We start from the raw sequence: 16,829 nt of genomic DNA, 5'->3' as shown, positions 1-16,829 counted from the left end.
CTATATTGACACAATCTCACTAGTTGCACCTTAAATGCTTCCGCTTTATTAACGCAAGCACACTAGTTCCACCTTAAACGTTGCCTCTATATTTACACTATCTCACTAGTTCTACCTTAAATGCTGCCGCTATATTGACACTAAACTGATTGCTAAACGTACACAATCTCACTATTTCCACTAGCTCCACCTTAAAAGTTGCCTCTATGTTCACGCAATTGCACAAGCTCAGATTAATTTCTTTTACTCAATCATGTTAGGACCACCTTAAATGCTGCCGCTATACTCACACAATCTCACTAGTTGCACCTTAAATGTTGCCACTTTATTTACGCAAGCAGGTGTGTCCGAAGTGGCTTCCTAATAACTAATTAGGGAACTAATGAGTATGTCAGACATTTTTTCTGAGTGTCTGAAATGTAAGGAGGAATTTAAACGTGATTTTGGGGGCACTATAAACTCCAATAATGCATCATCATTTATAGTAAACATAGCTGCTTACTACGCGAGCTGAATGTGTCCCATAATGCACTGCGAGTCTCACTACTAGGCAACAGACTAGCCACCAGGGTTGCCAGATTGTTACAGTGAACTTCAGATAACCCAAGTCACTCTGTGAAAAACTGTTTAAAATCAAAATGAAGAGAAAACTGCCCAAACACTAAACAGGTGATGATTAGCATATCAACAGTATTACAGGTTTATTCCAACATGATCTTAAATTTAAGATACCTTTAGTATTTTAAATAAAATACCTTACCTTAAATATCACTAAATTGAAAAAAAAAAACGACATTTAAAACGATTTTATCTCTGGTGCGTGTTATATTAAATAAATAAATAGTTTTTTAGATTAAAAATGTTTATACAGATTTATGTGTGTTTTGTGTCAAAATGTTTATATTTATGAGGAATAACAGTGTCCAGTGATCATTACTTTAATATTAATAAAATATTCATAATAAGCGGGGACCAGCAAATACTGTTCAATTAAATTAATTGATTACTGCACTTTATAAGAGAAATAAGTGTTCATTGCTAATAATGCATTTTATGCTTTAAGTATGACTAATTGATTTCTTGATTTTACTTGATTTTTCATTTTACTAAAAACACCAGCACAAAATAAAACTTACCACTGCTGCAGGTGTTGGGCCTGTGGTGGACATGGCCCAAGTGCCTTATTTTAATTTCTAAAATAATTACAGTACATAAAAACAAACTTTACAAGCAATTAAAGAAGTAAATACTTATAATATATATTTATTATATTATTTATATTACATATATCATATTATTTAAATTTACATCAGCAGGACTGAAAGACTTGATAAGGACGTGTCCGAATTCACTCGTGCTTCATCACTACTTAGTGAACTACATAGTGTCTCCCTATATAGTGCAACACTAATGAGGGAGTAGTGAGACAATTTGGTCACAGCCTTCATACATGGCTGAGCTTCAGTCCCCACTGAATAGAATGGATTTGTGCGCGAGCGTTTGGCTCCATCGTGTGTTTACCTGCAACACTACACCTGAAGTCCCCATATAGACCTTATCACTAGAGGGCGTGACCTGCGTCTTAAAACCTCTTCCTCGCGCTGGCGGCAGCATCAGACCTCACCTGCTGTCCTGTCCTAAACTTCCAGTTTAACTTAGTTACATAATATCCCTAAACTTTTCAGCAGCACTGTTTTTTTTTCTTAATCGCGTTTTTCGTGTTTTCGCGCACTTTTCTGGCACTTTGGAGAGCACAGGTGTGAAGCGCGTGAGGGCGCGTGGCGGCAAACTTAAGGTGTAACAGGAGGTTTGTAGGTGAGGACCGCTTCAGCCTGAGAGGTGAGCGCCTGAGGAAAACACTGAGAACACTGATAATAACATCTTAATTCATTGGTTTTGCAGACTAAATAAGTGCTTGAGTACTTAACTCCTGCAACATTTAAGGTGGAACTGGAGGTTTAAGGTAGCTTACAGTGTTTAAACTCTACAGAAACTACAGGAAAGAGGTGTTTTGGGGATGGAGTGGAGGGAGCAGTCAACGCTCAGCTGTGAGGAGGCCTTCACTGAGGCTCAACGTTGGGTGGAGGTAAGATTGCTGTTTGTTTAAGTGTATTTTTGGTAGTTTCTCAGGTCATTTAGCTCCTACAGAGCATTTAAAGTAACTGTATTTGGACTGAAAAGCATTAAAATAGTTCAGAACAGTTGCTTTCTTCATTGTTGACACTATGTTGTCAAATTTCTTTACATCTCTTGGCTAAACTAGCTACATTTTTGGTGGTTCCTTAGTCGGGTCAAGCCTAGTTTGAGGCCATTTATCTACCATGGTAATTAAGCTTTTCCAGAGCTAGTGTATTACATGTGCTGTGGCTAACAAAAGCTTTAAAATGGTTTACAACATTTGCTTTCTTCTTTGCTAACTCAAATGTTGTCAATTGTCTCAAGTTCTGTTGGCTAAACTAGCTACATTTCAGTGGTTCCTCAGTTCAGTCCAGTTTAGTCTGATCTGAGCCCATCTATCATGATAATTTATATCCTCAAGAGCTTTTAACTACCTTTGCTGTGGCTAAAAAAGCATTAAAATTGTTCAGAACAGTAAATCCCTCCGCTTCTTGACTCCAGTGTTGTCCACTTGTGTGTTTTTTGACCTTTTCTGTTGTTTTGTTAGCTAAACTAGTAGCTACGTTTTTTTGGTGGGTCCTCAGACCAGTCCAGTCTAGTATGAGACCATCTACCGTGCTTATTTAGCTCCTCTAATGCTTCTAAATGACCTGTACTGTGTCTAAAATAATTTTCTCCGTTGCTAACTTAATGATATCAAATTTTATGTGTTTTTACCTGGCGTGATAATGTTTCTCAAGTTCTGTTTGCTAAACTAGTAGCTACATTTTTGGTGGTTCCTTAGTCCGGTCCAGTCCAGTCTAGCCTGAGACCATATACCATGGTAATACAAGCTTCTATATTACCTGTGGTGTGGCTGAAATACACTGAAATGGTTAAGAACAGTAGCTTTCTTCGTTGTTGACTCCAACGTTCTCCAATTTCCTAAGTTTTGTTGGCTAAACTAGCTATATTTTTGGTGGTTCTTCAGTCCAGTCAAACCTAATCTCAGACCATCTATCTACCATGCTAATTGAGAGCTTTTATATGACCTGTCCTTTGACTAAAAAGCATTAAAATGGTTTAGAATAGTAGCTTCCTCCATTGCTGACATGTTTTCAAATTTGATGTGTTTTGACTTGGTGTGCTGTTGTTTCTTAAGTTCTAATTTAGCTCCTCCAGAGCTTCTATATTACCTGTATGTTGTTTTAAAAGAACACAAACAATGTTCCAAAACAGTTTTGAGAACAGTAAATTCTTGCACTGTTGAGTTAATATTGTCAAATTTGATGTATTTTGACCTGGAGTGGTGTTTTGTTAGGTAAACTAGTAGCTTTTGGTGGTTCCCTAGTCCAGTCTAGTCCAGTATGAGCCCATCTACCATGCTAATTTAGCTTCTTTTTTTAGCCACCTGTACTGTGGTAGAAGTTTTAGAACAGGAGATAATCTAGTAAGCTTGTTTAACTCTTCCAAAGCTTACTAAGCAGAAGACATTGCCTTTTTTCCCCAGAATAATGGGTTAATTTCACTTTTCCTATCAGATCTTGTGTTGTTACTTGGTGGTCGACAAATCAGATGTTCCACCAATTTTGATCCAGTCCAGACTAGTTTGAGACCATCAGTAATATTAAGTTAGCTTGATCCAGAGCTATAAACCTTGAAGTGAGCCTCTATAGTTCACTTGATGTAGTCAAATCTGATGCATGTGGCTCTGGTTTTCTGTTGATACCCATGTAGAACAGTATGAGCATACAGAGGAAGCAGAGGTAAAGCATGACGTCTTTTTCAAAGTGATGAATGTGGTCCTCTTTTGGTTACCAGTATCTCATAGAACGGTTTGCCTAGTGGTTTATAATTGTTATACCACAGCATTGCTGGGTAAATACATTCACTGAGGACTGCAGTGTTTTATGAATTTACAGCCGTGTGGTGTCTCTAATCGTTTTGAATAATGATGTGATGCATTGACTTAAGTAAAGTCTTCTGTTTCCTGTATAAACAGACGTCTGTTCTGTACTGTTTGAAGTGTTTTGTGGCTCGTTTAATCAGATTATCGTGGTCATATTTTAAATATGCTTCAATTTAAGGGAAATTTTGTACCAAATGGTCGCTTGTTTTCTAGATTAACTAGAACTACTTTGGTTGAAGTGTTGCTTCGACCTAAACCACCATTTCCTGTTGAAGTGATGCTGTTTCCTTTTTCTCTCTCCCTTCAGTTATTTTAGGCTTGTGTTGTAGCCTTAGTTTGTGGTGTAAACCTCAATGATCATTGCAACTTAAATTATTAATTTTAAGTGGACAGTTACGCAGATTGTAAATGATGGCAGTGATTCCATGTCTTCTTATACAATATATGGACAAGTGCATTGGAATACCTGTTTATTTGTTTTTTTGCTATCAGAGTATATTCTGCTTTTGTTGTAGTAACTGTCTCTAATCTCCAGCTTTCTATGTTTAAAAAGCATTGTTGCATTCAACAACAAAATAATTTGTTTGGTCAAGACGTTGAGTAATCCCCACCCCACCTCATAGGCCTGTCACGATTAGAATTTTTTGTGGACGATGTATTGTCCCAGAAATTATTGCGATAGACAGTATTTTTGTGATTTTAAGACTATTAAATACCACTGACATAAGTCCACATTGCTTTAGTCCACATTGTGTGTATGGAGTCAGTTATTGAAGAATAACTGGCTAAAACACTGTTCACTGTTATATGTGTGAACAAACATACAAATAAACACAATAGACATAGATATCATGATTACCAAAAATGATTGAGGTCATGTTTATTTATTGTACGATAAATCGATATTGCAATTATTGTGACAGGCCTACACCTCATTTTACCCAACTCATCCCCAGTGAATTGGATGAAGCTCCATCATTCCAGAAAACACAGCTCCACAGCTCAGTACTGCAGGGTTTTATATTCCTCTGTCCAATAGATGCATGTGTATCTCCTCCATAGTATACTATTTAAGCAAGACGTCTAACACTACATGTCTATAGTCTTTGCCAAGATTGAGCATCAGTAAAACCTGGGTGCCTGGAGATCACCTCCATGAATCCAGGCCTTGTAATCATGACCTTGCTTGTTCCAGTATCTAAAAATTAAAGCTTAAATGCAGCAGGTTATGAAGTATGAAAGGCACACCAGATTATAAGGTGCCTTAAGTGACACTAGTATCGATGCCTACATTGAAGTGAGCAAAGGTGTCTGCTTGTTTCCCTTCTAATGCAGAAGCTGGGGAAAACATCCTAGTAAACAAAACTGTAATTCCTTAAAAAATTAATAATTTTCAAAGTCAAACGAGCGCTGGATGTACTCTACACAGATTTCTTTTCTGAAAACTGTTTATTTTGGTGAGTAAATTGCTTCCGTTATTATACAGTGCTTATATTATTCAGTGAAGTTTCTCCAGCACTAAGGCTGGATGCAGCAACATTAGCATTAGCTGCTAACCACAGAGATAGCGGGACGTAAATGTCACCTGATGGCACTAGACTGAGGGACCTTAAGTGTTCTGGTAACCCAGTGTGCTATCAAACACGCAGACTACAGTCCAATATACTCACCTATATATACGCACCCAGCCTTAGTGCTTTCACCCTAGTCACCCTTATAACGCTGCATTTTAGCGGAGTGGCTTTACTGGTCTTTAATACCTGTCTGGTAAAATTCATACATAAGGCGCACTAAAAGATAAATAGATGTATAGTCCAAAAAATATGGTATCGTATCGGTATAATTTTTTTTAAAACTATACCCAGCCCTACACACTACCCTTGTAAACATGAGTGTCAGGCTCTTATTCTCTGATATAGTTCACTGTCCTTTCATTATTTTTCCCCCAATCTTTTGTTCTTGTTTACGTCATAACTCCTCTTTGAGCTTGACCACCTCCTGCTTGTGCAGAACTGGTTATTAACAGAGCTGCATTCCATGTGTTCAAACAGACTGACGAGAGGGGGCCCAGATTCTGGGCAAGAGCTGGGCATAAATGCTGCGGTGCCCCTCAATCTGCGAGTACAAAGGCCCCTCGAGCTCCTTGTATGTCCGGCTAATGCCCAGTCCAGCGTGTGACTGGAGGTCAGCTGCTCGTTTGCTTGGGTACCTCATTCTTCAGCCAGTTGCGGGGGAGGCTGGGGGGTTGTTTGCATGTTCTGGTGAATTGAGGGCATTCGTGGTCTTTATCTGGAGGTTCAGTATGAATTTCAACAGAGTTTGAATGGTGGGAGGAATAAAACGGTCTGTATTCAGTGCAGTGTGTAGCACTGGATCTCAGTGGGCATCGTCTTATTGTTGCTGCTTCCGTTCCAGATCAGTTAGAGAGGAATGAATGAGAGGCTGAGTGGATTTGAAGTCTCTGCTGCTGTTGTAAAAGTGTAGGGGTGCTATGATGCCGTGTCTGGAGCTGGTGAGGTTCTTATTGTACATAAAGTTCTCCAGATCTCCGAACTTAGAGTGAGATAACGAGGAGCTGTAGCGTTAAAATAAAAAACATCATTTGAGGAAAGGAGTGGAGAGTCAGACCTGGCAGTACTGGGACAGAACAGGAGGACTGAAGTATCTAAATACTGGTACATGAGAAGATTGAGAGAACAGAAAGGAATAAAAAACAAAGAGGTTAGGATAGTGCTCTCAAACACTGGTGAGTTCATACAGCTCAAACTTTCTTGAAGGGCCTGCTCTAGGGAAGGCAAGCACCGGCACCCAACCCTAAATGGACTTGCTAACTATCTATTGGTACATTTATCATGAAATTTGGACACTATGTTAAAAACCACTGCCTGATTTCAGTGTCATAACAATTATGTGTTATAAGTAACAAAAATACCTTGGAAGTCATATTTCCATCCAAATGTTTCACTAACATTATGCATAATTTCAAAGTTTCACCAGAAATTAAGAGAACATGTTATCTACTGCAGTTATGGGAGCAAATTTTAGAACATACTACTGTGAGTAGAGTTGGCATTTAAACAAGCAGAATGGAGAAATTTAACTTTTTTTTTTTTTAAATTTACTGTTACAGACAGTTTTTTTCCAAACCACACCAGACAGTTCTGGAAGAGCAGTGCAGTCATAGTCGAATCATCTGTAGGGCCAATCGTTTCCCCATCACCAGCCATGTATCAACTCCTTATTGCTGTACGAAAGCTGTACACATTTGTTAAGTAAAAGGGAAATGTCTGGCCTGGTTGTATGGATGTTTTATGCATAGCGATAAGAATAAAACAAATAATCTGGATTTAGTAATCATCTAAACTTTCCATCTTATAGCATAAAAAAATGCCAACAGTAACTGATTTTTTTTATTTTAAAAAAATAGTAAAACAGTTTTTTTGACTGTTCATTTTTTCCCCCGCTTGTGGTTCCTCTTATATCCTAATAAAAACACCTAAGAACACTGTTACAGATTTGCTTATTATTTGCAGTGTTGAAATATAGAAATGTATCTACATAACATGTTTTGTGTGTTTTTGGAACCTCACTGCAATAACTTTTTTTCTTGAATTCTTTCTTTTTAAAACAGGAAGTCACAAGGAAAAGATTTGGGAGTAGTAATTTCCGATCTGCTTTGGAGAATGGAGTCTTGTTATGCGAGTGAGTATATATTTAAGATAAATTTTAAATCTTTAGTATAGATGGGCAAATTATTTTATTGTTATTGTTAGGGGTGTAATGAGATGTGATAAGGCTTCTATGCAGACCTGGCAACCTATGACTAAATCTCTATGGTTTATACATCTGTGTTGTCAGGGCATTGCCTCCATGTGTGTGTGAGCAAATATTTTTTGCTTACCTGTTCATAAGTCTTGTGAGACACATTTTTAACATCTGGTGAGAAATATTGTTCCACCGTGGCATAAAATCTTGTCTCATCACACATAATGCCAGTAAACTGTTTTAATACATGTTGTGGATATGTGTATATGTTTTCATTAAAGGATTTGGATTTCCTGTAGCACACCATGTAATGTAATATTTAACCCAGTTTACTGTAGCTTTTGTGTCTGTTTCAGTGTTTCAAAACCTAGAAAAATCAAGTTCTATCGCACATGTTACTACTGTATTTGCTTTATGTGAATGTTAATATTTCTCTTCTGTTCATCATTTCTGTACAGTTTGCTCAACAAGCTCAAACCCGGGATTATCAAAAGGGTCAACCGGCTTTCCACACCCATCGCAGGCTTGGTGAGCATACTCTGTTTGTTTGTTTACTCATTCATTTATTTATTTATTTTTAATAAGTTGCTGTGTAAGATTATCCGGTCAAAGCAAACAAAACTGAGGTTTATCTGCTCTTATTTGACATCTAATCTGTAAAACTGGTATATTTATCATTTTTGCTGACCTCAAGCGTTTTTGATAAAAGTTTGTATAAGAATGAACTTCCCAGGGAGCTCAGAGTGGACCAGCAGTCTAGAGCACTGGCACTATGATCAGGAGATCGCTGTTTCGAATCCCGTTCCTGCAGCTTGCCATTATCTACCAGAGCCCTGAAAGAGCACAATTGGCCTTGCTCTCTGTCTGAGTGGGTAGATGGCACTCTTTCACCACATCAATCCCAGGGTGATGTTGATCAGCACAAGGCGTCTGTGAGCTGATGTATCAAAACAGAGTCGCTGCACTTTCCTCAAAGTGCACTGTGATGCTACTCGGAAATGCTGCATCACCAGCAGTTAGAAAAGAGGCTGAGTCTGGCTTCACGGAGGAGGCATGTGCTGGTCTTCACTCTCCTGGTGTTGGGGCATCACTAGTGATGGGAGGTGTCCTTATAAGTGGATTGGGTAATTGTCCTTGTAAATTGGTGAGAATATGGGATAAAATGAAAAAAAAAAAATGATTATATTTATTATTATATTTATTATTATTATTATTCAGCCTTCAGCCACATATATTTTATATTTTGTTTAATTTCTGTCAAAAATTAATTTTGCCACCTTTCCACCACACACTGTGTCTTCTTTCATATTCTCAGGCTGAACTGTGATCAGCTGTGTAACCTGATCTTTTGTGCTGTTGCTCTGAGTGAGTGAGGATCTGCTTTAACTGCTGCTGATTTTGTCTCTGCAGGATAACGTGAACGTGTTTCTGAAAGCTTGTGGGAAACTTGGACTGAATGACGCTCAGCTCTTCCATCCAGGAGACCTGCAGGACGTGTCCACTCGCGTCACAGTCAGGTAAGATGAAAACATGTACAGGAACACACTGAAATGAGTTGGAATTTCATGGGCCTTTTTTGTTGTTGTGTGCGTGTGAGTTTTTTTGTTTTGTTTGTGTCCTTATTTTTACCTTTTAATGATTATTTTCAAAAGCACAAAACAAGTTATTTGTGACAGACTGATTATAACACAAATATAATGTAACTGTTTGCTTTGTTGAGGTGTGGGAATACTTGTTTGACTGTTTTTTAAATGTTTTATCAGTCTACCTTTATTTTTGCTTGGGAATACATTGAGAGTAACCCTCATTTTCAATGTAACCAAGCATTTACAACCTACAGGGACTGGAAAAGTATTTAATCAGGTTAAGCTAAAATAAGGAACTCCATAAAAAAGCCAATACAATTAAATGGGAAAATCATTAAAAAAAACAAACTATTTCAGATTTATTTAAGAAAGAGTTTAATAATTTAAAGTAAAAGGAAAAGTGGACAGGCAAAATTTTAAATTTAAAGCAGTCAAATAAAGAAAAATAATTGAAATAATAATTTATAGAGGAATAAAAAATTAAGAAGCTAAAGCAACATTTAGATTATAAAGAAAGTAAATAGTAGAAATAAAATATAAAGGTAAAACAGAGAAATAGAATAAATAAGAGGATGATATAAATAAAATAAATACAAATATAAATCATACAAAAGCCTCTACAAACATGTATACAATTACAAGATCCTTAATTTTCAATGAAAGATAATGAAAGACTTTATTTCTTTAGTCATTTTGAAGCATTTCTTTTGGTCCATTCATTATGAAATGATAAAACACACACACACACATATTATATTAAATTATATTATAAGTAACAACTGCCAGGTTAATAATTGTCAGAAAGTGGAGATGCAAAGCTTTTTCGTGACACTGAAAATATATAATATAATATATATTATGTATATAATATATAATTTTGGTTGTAAGCAGGTGTTCAGATGTAAACAGCAAAGTTGATTATTATAAATTCCATCACAATCGTGGTTTTAAATGTGGCATAAACTTTAAAAACACCACAAGTAGCTCCATGCAAACCATTGTTCTTCAGCCAAACCCAAAGAACAATAAACCTACCGCTATACCTCTGTTTTAAAGAAGTGAACACAGAAAGTGTGGATCACTCCAGGACTGTTAGGATATTATGGATGTCAGTAAGTGTTATAGGTTGGCCGTGTGCCCTGTGACCTGCAGTTAAACTGCTCAGCATCTCTAACTCACTTCTAACAACTGTTCTGACCTCCGAAATACGATCCTGATTTAAACTGAAGAATTACTTTCAACTGCTTCTGGCTCCGCCCCCACAATGCTTTAGATGTGGACAGGTGGAGCTCTGAGGGTTTAAGCCCAGTCAGCAGGTCTTTAATTCAGCGCTACCAAAGAGGAGGACCAACTTTCTGAGAATGAATGAGGATGGGCTTTTCTAAGCATTTCTTTAAAAAAAAAACACTTATTCCTCTCAGCATCATAGTACTCAAGTGTGTAATGGTTCACCCAATTCACAGTTCAGTTTGGTGATTAAGTTCAAGGTGAAATGTTATTATTAACTTCTTTATTTATTGATATATATTTTTAACAGTAAGATATACAGCTCTAGGGAAATAAATAAGAGATTTTTAGCTTTTGAATCAGTTTGTCTGATTTTGCTATTTATAGGTTTATGTTTGAGTAAAATGAACATTGTTGTTTTATTCTATAAACTACGGACAACATTTCTCCCAAATTCCAAATAAAAATATTGCCATTTTTAGCATTTATTCGCAGAAAATGAGAAATGGCTGAAATAACAAAAAAGATGCAGAGCTTTCAGACCTCAAATAATGCAATGAAAACAAGTTCATATTCATAAAGTTTTAAGAGTTCAGAAATTAATATTTGGTGGAATAACCCTGGTTTTTAATCACAGTTTTTATGCATCTTGGCATCATGTTCTCCTCCACCAGTCTTACACACTGCTTTTAGATAACTTCATGCTACTCACTCCTGGTGCAAAAATTCAAGCAGTTCAGTTTGGTTTGATGGCTTGTGATCATCCATCGTCCTCTTGATAATATTATATATTATAATTTTTAATTGGTCTTTTATTTTTTTCCAGAGCTGTATAATATTTTTAATAAATTTCCTTTTTAACCTTATTTTTTATATTAAATGATTTTAAAAAATTGTACGTTTAATAATACTATGATTTGACTGCCAGACTCGTAGGATGCTAGGTTTTACTACTTTCTTATACATCCAGATAAATTAAAGATTCCTGGTTTGGTACCAGCATTGGAGGTCTTGAGTATTTTTTCAGCTCACAACTAGGGTTGCAGCGGTAACCGGTTTCACGGTATACCGTGGTATTAAAATGCACGGTTATCATACCGTGTGTGTTTGCTTATTACCGGTAAAACGCAAGCCAGCGGAGAAAGTCACCCGCGCATGCGCAACTCTGCTCCGCTTCAGCTACTCAGCACACAGTGGTGAGAACGGCAGAAAGTGCATCAGACTAGAGCTTAGATTCTCTGCCCGAACCAGACCTGACCCGAGGACCGACCCGAAATCGGGTCCGTTCGGGCCGAGATTTCCCACCACATTCCTCGGGCCGGGTCGGGTTGGGCTCCAGAAAATAGTCTGAGATGTAGGCATCTGTTTTTTAATTATATATTTTATTTTTAAATAAAGCTCTGGTGTGATAGTCACAATGTTAATGCTAAGTAACCAATTATTATTGTTAATGAAAACGAACCAAATAACGAAAACTGAAAGTGAAACTTAACTAACTTATTTATAAGCGCTGTTTTCACTCCCGCAGTTCTACAGCGGGAGGTGTTGTGCCGATTCTGTCCGCGAAGCGGGAGTCGGATTGAGCAGGGAGTCGGATTCGGCATAACAGCGGCAGCGCGGCTGCACCTCGCGGTCCGCGGTGTTAGTTGTAAGCGCTCGCGCTAGCCGCAAAACACGACAGAAAACACTGAGAAACTGCAGAATTATGAATTGGACTAAAATGAGCACGAGGAGATAAAAGAGAACCTTTACCTGTGAGTAGCTCACATCAGAACACGCAAATCTCTCTCTCTCTGTGTGTCTCTCTCTCTCGCACGTGAACTTCTCCGCACTGTGTTTAGCTGTTCTTAAAAATCATTTTTATTAAATAATAGTTCTATGCTTCTATGTTAGTGTTAATTAACATAATTCTGATCATATTTCGCTCATTCAAACAGCCTGAAAACAGACTTGTAATCTTGTAATCAACAAGCTTGTAATCAATGTGGCCGTAGTCACAGCTAAAGGAGGAAATACATCAAACCTGTTCTCCCATCTCCGAGAACACCACCCCGCTGTGCAGCGCAAAGTATGTGTTCAGTTTATAATTTTACCTAAATAACCTAAATAAAACTTCTTTGTAGTCGTGCACAACCCATGCGGTAAGCGCCCGCAAAAGCGCTGAGTTATCCGAAATTTGGGCACGCAGGTACAGGCGTGAAGTGCGTGCTACGATGGATTCACGTGTCCGTGTAAAGGTCCTGGCCGGACTGGATGTGAAAGACGCCATTCATTTACATGCGTTAATTTTCAAATTCTGACGTGCCTGTTTTTCATATGTTGAAGGTTTTAAGGTGTGAAAGCCTTAAAATAGAAATCTCTATTGTGAGGATCATGTCAGAAATAAATCCCCTCTTTCTGCAGTATCTGGTTATATACCAACTTTTTTTATATATATATACACTCTTAATGCCCTTAGGAGTAGTGGAAAAACATGGTTTCCTTCACCTGATGGTGTAGTTTCTACAATAAATAGTTAATTGAACAAAAAAACTTTGTTGTAATTTCTTTAAGGGTCAGTTTAATAATATATGTAACAAACTGTGATACCGTGATAACCGTGATACCGCGGTATTTTCCGAGACGGTTATCATACCGTGAAAATCTCATACCGTTGCAACCCTACTCACAACACAAAACTTACTAATGCCGATAATTTTTTTCAGTAACGAGTAATATAACTAATTACTCTCCATTTCCCACTCCCCGTTACTGCACGTTACTTTAGCCGGTCAATGAACTTTTTTTTTTTTTTACTTCGCGCATACAGACAAAGGTGCAAGTGTGTGTGAGTCACACGTGAGGGGAGGATGAGACCCATAGTTACTTTTACTGGTAACTAGTTACTTTTACTTTTAAACTCAGTTGAAGAAGTAACTAGTAACTATAACTAACTACTTTTTCAAAGTAACGTGCCCAACAAACCTGGAAATCAGGTCCTACTATTAAGTCTAAATTGTCTTCTGTGTGTTTGGCTGTATTGGACAGCTTGTGTACATATGTTAGTGTGTTTGTTAGACTGGGATGGAGGGGGATCAGCATGACTTCCAAATTTAGCCTGGATCGGTCACTCCTTAAGGCTGCATGCTATAGTTGATCCGTCTATGTGGACTGGCTATTTTTAACTCACTTTCACTTACAGCTTTATGACTGTATAACTCAACTGTATGCAGCTTGTGAGCTCGTGTTTCTGTTCAGTGTGTGACTGTGTTTGTGTGATAATAATTTCAGTAAAAATGAATGGGGTCCTCAGTATTGCTATTTTTTTACATGTTTATTTATTTTAATACTGAAAGAATGTAATCCTTTTTGCGCAATGTCTTCAGTGGGTTATTTACGATCGGCTGGTCCTCAGAAACAAACCTGTGGCTCGTGAGTGATGTGTCCAGTGCTGATGTTTGTGATAATATATTGTGTAATATAGTGTGTTTGTGTAGGATTTGTACCACTACCATTTACTAGTGCTGCTGCTGCTGCTGTTGGTATTGGTGTAATAGTGTGAGTGTAGTCCATTTAAAGTGATGACGGACAGCCTGTGGCATTGGGAGGGTTCAGTTACTGTAATCTGCAGTACAGTAAGCTGATTTGCCTGTGTGAGTAGACCTGGAGGACTGATCTCACTTCTTTCCTTACCTGCAGGCGTGAAGAGACGACACGAAGACTGAAAAATGTAAGTTTTTTTTTTTTTAAGCCTTAATAATAATAGGCTTATCATTTTGTTATTTTTCATGTTTTGACATAAGCTGTTCTTAACATCAGGGGTTCTCCACTGGTCTCAGCCCGGGACCCACATTTTCTCATGGTCATTAAGTCCTGATCCACTTTTGTCGAATACAAACCAAACAAATTACATTTTTAAAAAATTGTCTGCAAAAAATGCATGGAAAATTAATTTAAAAGCAGTTTATTTAATAAACTGAGGAGGAACATGACAACTACATGTATATAAGTTACTACAGTAAAATTAAATAACAAAACTGCACAAAATAAATGAGGCCACAAAATTAGATTAAATTTCACCTCTCTGCATAGTAAGAAACATTTATTTAGCATTATTTATTTTTCATATTTTAATTAAAAAAAAAATGTTTTTATCTTGCCCAGAACGTGTCTGCGACCCACTTTTGGGTCCCGACCCACCATTGAGAATTACGGCTTAACATCATTTAAATAATTTAATGAAGAATAGACCAATAGAAATGCTTAAAATGACTTTGAATCAGATCTTTTTACATTGACTTCCACTACATTTCATTTTTTTTTCTCCTTTTCTCTTTGTATAAAGTTGTCTTTAGAAAAGCTGAATGTTGTGTTACATTGAGTGCATTGTGGTGCATTCCATAAACTAGCTGATAATGTTTTGCAGAAATCTGATTATTGTCAGTAATCTGATCAACATATTTATGTAAGCTAATACTAAAGTAATCAGACAATAGGGAAACTATTTTTTTCTCATGTATAGATCAATAATCTATGCAACCAGCCAATAAACTCTTAGAATAAAAAAAAAAAACAAATTTCATTCTGCAGGTTTTTTTTTTTTTTTTTTTCATACCTCAAGCTGCAATTTGAACACACATCAGTAAACAGATGATTATTAAAATCCTTCGGTTCCAGCGTGACTCCTAAAGTGTTGTGGGTGCTGTGCTAATTACTGCTCGCTTATTTACTGCACTAGGGTCTGTTTTCACTGATGCACAGACTGAGACATCCCAAACCTTTTTGTTGAATAGCCCACCTCCCTTCATCCCCAGCATTCTCAAATGCAGCTCTTTTAGCTGATGCTCCCAACAGGCTTACAATACTAGTGATCGAGGCATTTTTACACCATTAACAAGCTCAAAGTAGCTCCACAGTATACTAAATAGTATCCCTATACTACAGGGGTGTCCAAACTTTTTTGTTGGGGGCCAGAAGGAGAAATATATGTGAAGTCACGGGCCACAGACTCTGTAATAAAACAAATAATGAAATCTACCACTTTAAATAATACTTAATAATTCTTGATTTCGTTTCACAATGTCTCTTACTATAATACTACTAATTAGGCAACTGATTCCTCACAAATTAAACATACACACTTCCCTCTGAACTCAGTTAAAAAATAGCAATTTTTTTCAACATGCCTGAAATTTTCTGCATTTCTTGTCCATTTTTCATTTCTTTGAAGTTGTTAGACTACTTGGCTCGTTTTCTGAGCCACAACTGAGCACTCTCTGCTTTTAGACTCTTTGGCTCGTTTTGTGTGCTACAACAGCGCATTCTCGTCGCTTTTAGACTCTATGGCCTGTTTTCTGCGCTACAACTGCGCACTCTCGCTACTTTTAGACTCTCTGGCTCGTTTTCTGCGCTACAACGGCGCATTCTCGTCACTTTTACACTCTTTGGCTCGTTTTCTGCGCTACAACGGCGCATTCTCGTCACTTTTACACTCTTTGGCCCATTTTTTGCCCTACAACTGCGCATTCTCGCCGCTTTTAGACTCTATGGACCGTTGTCTGCGCTACAACTGCGCATCCTCGCTGCTTTTAGACTCTTGGCACGTTTTCTGACACATAACCTTTAAACTTTGAATCTCACATTATAAAAACCTGCAGGCCAACTTTCATTTTATTATACGGGCCACTTCAAAAAAGGAAATGGGCCGTAACTGGCCCGCGGGCCGTAGTTTGGACACCCCTCCTATACTATGATGTACATATATCATATTGAGAAGGTGTTGCTAATGCATATTCCTAAACATCAGTTGATATATCATTATTATCAATATCGGTATTATTCTTATTCAATTCCGTTTTAATAATTATTCTATGTTTAAAGTGCTATTCATTAGTGGACAAGGCTTGTTCTTGTCTTTCTGCTTCTGCTCATCGTAACATAGCAGTTTCAGTAGCCTGAGTTTGAATGTTAGATTGATAAAATTCAAATGTTCGTCCAAATACAGCTGTGAGCAGCTCTTACACAGGCTGTAAAAGGAGATCATGTGCAAGCTGATGCTTTGCATGTGGGATTTCAATGGCTTTTAGTGGCTTAATCGCATAAGTGGTTGTTTTAGCAACAACACACATTGTTGCTATTTATTCTTTGTGTTTTGGCTTGCAGTATTTCTCCCAGTAATGTCTGCACTGCAAAAAAAATTTATATTAATATTAAAAAATTTTCCCAGTAAGATTTAGTCTTACTAAGAATTTAATTCCTTAATCAGT

At 37.3% G+C, this 16,829-nt stretch overlaps 1 protein-coding gene across 5 annotated transcripts in view; it reads left to right on the top strand.

The window, feature by feature from the left end:
• Positions 1 to 1,567: 1,567 nt before the first annotated feature.
• lmo7b (LIM domain 7b) overlaps positions 1,568 to 16,829 on the top strand; it is a 68,127-nt gene continuing 52,865 nt past the window's right edge. For 4 of the 5 annotated variants that reach the window (XM_049469671.1, XM_022674652.2, XM_049469672.1 and 1 more), the window contains exons 1-6: positions 1,568 to 1,839; positions 1,991 to 2,086; positions 7,638 to 7,708; positions 8,230 to 8,299; positions 9,182 to 9,288; positions 14,263 to 14,293. In XM_049469671.1, the coding sequence (XP_049325628.1) occupies positions 2,018 to 2,086; positions 7,638 to 7,708; positions 8,230 to 8,299; positions 9,182 to 9,288; positions 14,263 to 14,293 (348 nt within the window). In that variant the 5' untranslated portion in view covers positions 1,568 to 1,839; positions 1,991 to 2,017. The remainder of the gene's footprint in view (positions 1,840 to 1,990; positions 2,087 to 7,637; positions 7,709 to 8,229; positions 8,300 to 9,181; positions 9,289 to 14,262; positions 14,294 to 16,829) is intronic. The other variant, XM_015605166.3, reaches the window with a different exon arrangement.

The sequence above is a fragment of the Astyanax mexicanus genome, chromosome 21 (genome assembly GCF_023375975.1).
Source record: "Astyanax mexicanus isolate ESR-SI-001 chromosome 21, AstMex3_surface, whole genome shotgun sequence".
In the NCBI taxonomy this organism is placed as follows: domain Eukaryota; kingdom Metazoa; phylum Chordata; class Actinopteri; order Characiformes; family Acestrorhamphidae; genus Astyanax; species Astyanax mexicanus.
Note: the sequence above shows the minus strand (reverse complement) of the source record. Positions and strands in the feature narration are given on the sequence as shown.